Source organism: Drosophila arizonae, chromosome 5, assembly GCF_054131065.1.
Source record: "Drosophila arizonae isolate 15081-1271.41 chromosome 5, UAZ_ARI_1.0, whole genome shotgun sequence".
In the NCBI taxonomy this organism is placed as follows: domain Eukaryota; kingdom Metazoa; phylum Arthropoda; class Insecta; order Diptera; family Drosophilidae; genus Drosophila; species Drosophila arizonae.
Window position 1 is genome coordinate 20,419,863 of NC_142925.1, and position 2,943 is coordinate 20,422,805.

Here is a 2,943-nt window from a genome sequence, read left to right on the forward strand (position 1 = left end):
ATATATGAGAAACAAGTTGTTGCTCATATAACACACAGTTCCCCTCAACAGTTCATTACTAAGCCAAATCCAACAGCAACAACAATAACAACGACAACAACAACAAACGCTTCAAGTTGCGAATGTGCCGCAGCTAAAAAGTTGTTGCCGTAGTCGTTGGTCGCCGATTGGAGATCGGAGATCGGGAGATCGGAGAGAAGCGGGGGCTTGGGGCTTGGGGCTTAGTGAATTGCGTTGCGATAGACCAATTTTTTGGTGTGTATAAAAGCCGAGTGCAGCGAGTCAGCGAATCAGTACCAACTGGGATCTCGTTATTGGTATAACACAGCTTATTGTGGAGTAATTGGTTTTCCTCGTGAGACGTCAAAGCAACAGCTCAACAATGCGAATGGTAAAGGAAGACTCGTTAGCTGGTGTTATCTGTGATCCGTTTAAGGAGTATTCAGGATTATTCTAAATATATATCTATGTGGACATCCTTTACAGTTCGTTTTTCCTTGTCTCGCCGTGTGCGTGGCAATGGCCCATTGTGCGGCCATCGAAGAGAAGAAGGCTGAAGAAGGCAGCCAGGTTGAGGATGCTGGCAAGACGGTGGAGAAGCGTGGCCTCCATTTCGGTGACTACCATCATCACCATCATGAACACATCAAGACAGTGACCATTGAGAAGAAGGTGCCGGTGCCCTACACTGTGACCAAGCATGTACCTTATACGGTTGAGAAGAAGGTAAGACGGTATGATCCAAACACAAAGAGTTGGTGTCTTCATCGATTCACACGATTCACCAGATTCCCTACGAGGTGAAAGTCGATGTGCCACAGCCTTACATTGTAGAGAAGAAATATCCAGTGCATGTTAAGGAATACGTCAAGTATCCCGTCCATGTGCCCAAGCCCTACATTGTGGAGAAGAAAGTCCCATATGAGGTAAAAGTGCCCGTCGACAAGCCATACGAAGTGAAAGTCCATGTACCAGAGCCCTATGAAGTGATCAAGAAGATTCCCTATGAGGTCAAGGTGCCAGTGCCACAGCCCTACGAGGTGATCAAGAAGGTGCCACATGAGGTGAAAGTAGAAGTGCCAGTGCCCAAGCCCTACGAAGTGATCAAGAAGGTGCCGTACGAAGTTAAAGTAGAGGTCGAGAAACCCTATAAAGTTGAGGTTGAGAAGCCCTACGATGTTGAGGTCGAGAAACCGTACACAGTCGTTGTCGAAAAGAAGGTGCCCTACGAGGTGAAGGTGCCCGTCGACAAGCCCTACAAGGTTGAGGTAAGTTTTCAGGAGAGCGCTACTACATCTTAACATCTTTACAAACTAATTTTTGGTTCTATATTTGGTTCTTGTCCTTGCAGGTGGAGAAACCATATCCCGTGCACGTTAAGGTGCCCGTGCCACAGCCCTACACCGTTGAGAAGAAGGTGCCCTACACCGTCGAGAAGCCTGTGCCGTATGAGGTGAAGGTGCCCATTGAGAAGCACATTCCCGTCTACTCGGAGGTGAAGGTGCCCATTCACAAGGAAATTCCCGTACCAGAGAAGTACCACGTCGAGGTGCCGATCTTCAAGCACCACGAGGATCATCATAGCCACCATGGTCATCATGGTCACTATTAAACATGGAAAGCAGCAAGAGAGCGTGGCATTGCGGCCACCACAGAACGCGAGCACAAGGAGTATACGAACAAGAACAACAACAGAAGAACAACAAGAAGAAGAACGACGAAAAAATGGAATATGTGAGAGAAGACACAAGGACATTGGCAGAGGGTCTTTGTCGCAACGTTGAGCTGGACGTTGAACGGGTGATAAACACAAGGAGGAGTGGAAACAGAGCAGAAGGAGGAGTAGTACAAGTAACAGCACAGAGGACAAAACTGATTAGCTGGCTACTTGGCAAAAACAACAACAACAACATGAGATCTGGCGAATTTCGTTTTGCGAAATTCGCATATGTTTATGCCAAATGTGTTATACTTTTATTTGTATCATTGTTTTAGTTTTTTATTTAAATTATAAGCAAAAGAAACACTGAAAAAAGAAAGAAAAAAAAAAACAACAAAATCAAAAGCCAAATGCATTAATTGGGCGGAACGAAGTGGGAAATGGGCCGCTTGCCATTTAAGTGAAAGTGAAAAGCAAAAAGTCGGCGACCCACAAAGCGCGCACCGTTACACAAATGAAGACGGAAAACGGAAAATTGAAAGAAAAACCAGTTAGCAGTTAGTCAGCATTGTTGCTGTTGTTGCTGCTGCTGCTGTTGTTGTTGTTGGTATTGTAGTTGTTTCTGCAATTTCATTGTGTATTCTTGGCCAGTTGGTTATGCAAGCGATTGCATCACTGAAATTAATTACAGGAAGTGTAGCTTCATACACTCGAATTAACAAAATCTGTCTGGCCAATCACTTGGCAATTGTAAATTTTCGCAATTTTGTTGCTGTTGCTGTAGCTGTTGTTGCTGTTGTTGTTTTACTTTGTTTTCTTTAACTGCCTTGTCATAAGACGTTCGAAAATTTTTGACTACTGCATTAACATAGATACACACTTACACACACATACACATACCCACATGCATACATATCGCATTTGCTTGTAAGGTAAGACCTGTCTTTACTTTGTTTAAGCTTGCCGTACTTTATTTTTATTGGTAATTGAAGCTGCGCCACCTGCTGAAACCCAACAAAATCAAAGTTTTTGGCCTCGTTTTTGGTAACGGTATCGTGATATATCATGTGGCTAAATTGCTACATTACCATTGTCTTGCGAAATGTTAAAGCACTCGAAATTGCAATTAAAATACAAAATCTTGCGCAACTCTGCAATTGCTCAACAATTTGAATTGTGCGCCTTAACGGTGAGCACCCTGTGCAAACACAGCTGTTTCCCATGAAAAACACAGGGTGTACGCCTTGTGGATGTTGTGGAACGTACGTTGTCGTTTACACTCG

General features: G+C 44.1%; 1 protein-coding gene across 1 annotated transcript; it reads left to right on the forward strand.

The window, feature by feature from the left end:
- Window positions 1-267: 267 nt before the first annotated feature.
- Window positions 268-2,065, forward strand: Vajk4 (chitin-binding protein vajk4). The gene is made up of 4 exons (XM_089470610.1): window positions 268-391; window positions 487-726; window positions 789-1,268; window positions 1,352-2,065. The coding sequence occupies exons 1-4, from the start codon at window positions 383-385 to the stop codon at window positions 1,610-1,612; spliced, it is 990 nt and encodes a 329-aa protein (XP_089326736.1). The 5' UTR covers window positions 268-382; the 3' UTR covers window positions 1,613-2,065.
- Window positions 2,066-2,943: the final 878 nt, after the last annotated feature.

Bases quoted from the DNA above. Each gene is read 5' to 3' on its own strand.
- Vajk4 (XM_089470610.1), top strand. The intron at 727-788 runs GTAAGACGGTAT...ACGATTCACCAG, and splicing joins CTTATACGGTTGAGAAGAAG to ATTCCCTACGAGGTGAAAGT. The intron at 1,269-1,351 runs GTAAGTTTTCAG...TTGTCCTTGCAG, and splicing joins ACAAGCCCTACAAGGTTGAG to GTGGAGAAACCATATCCCGT.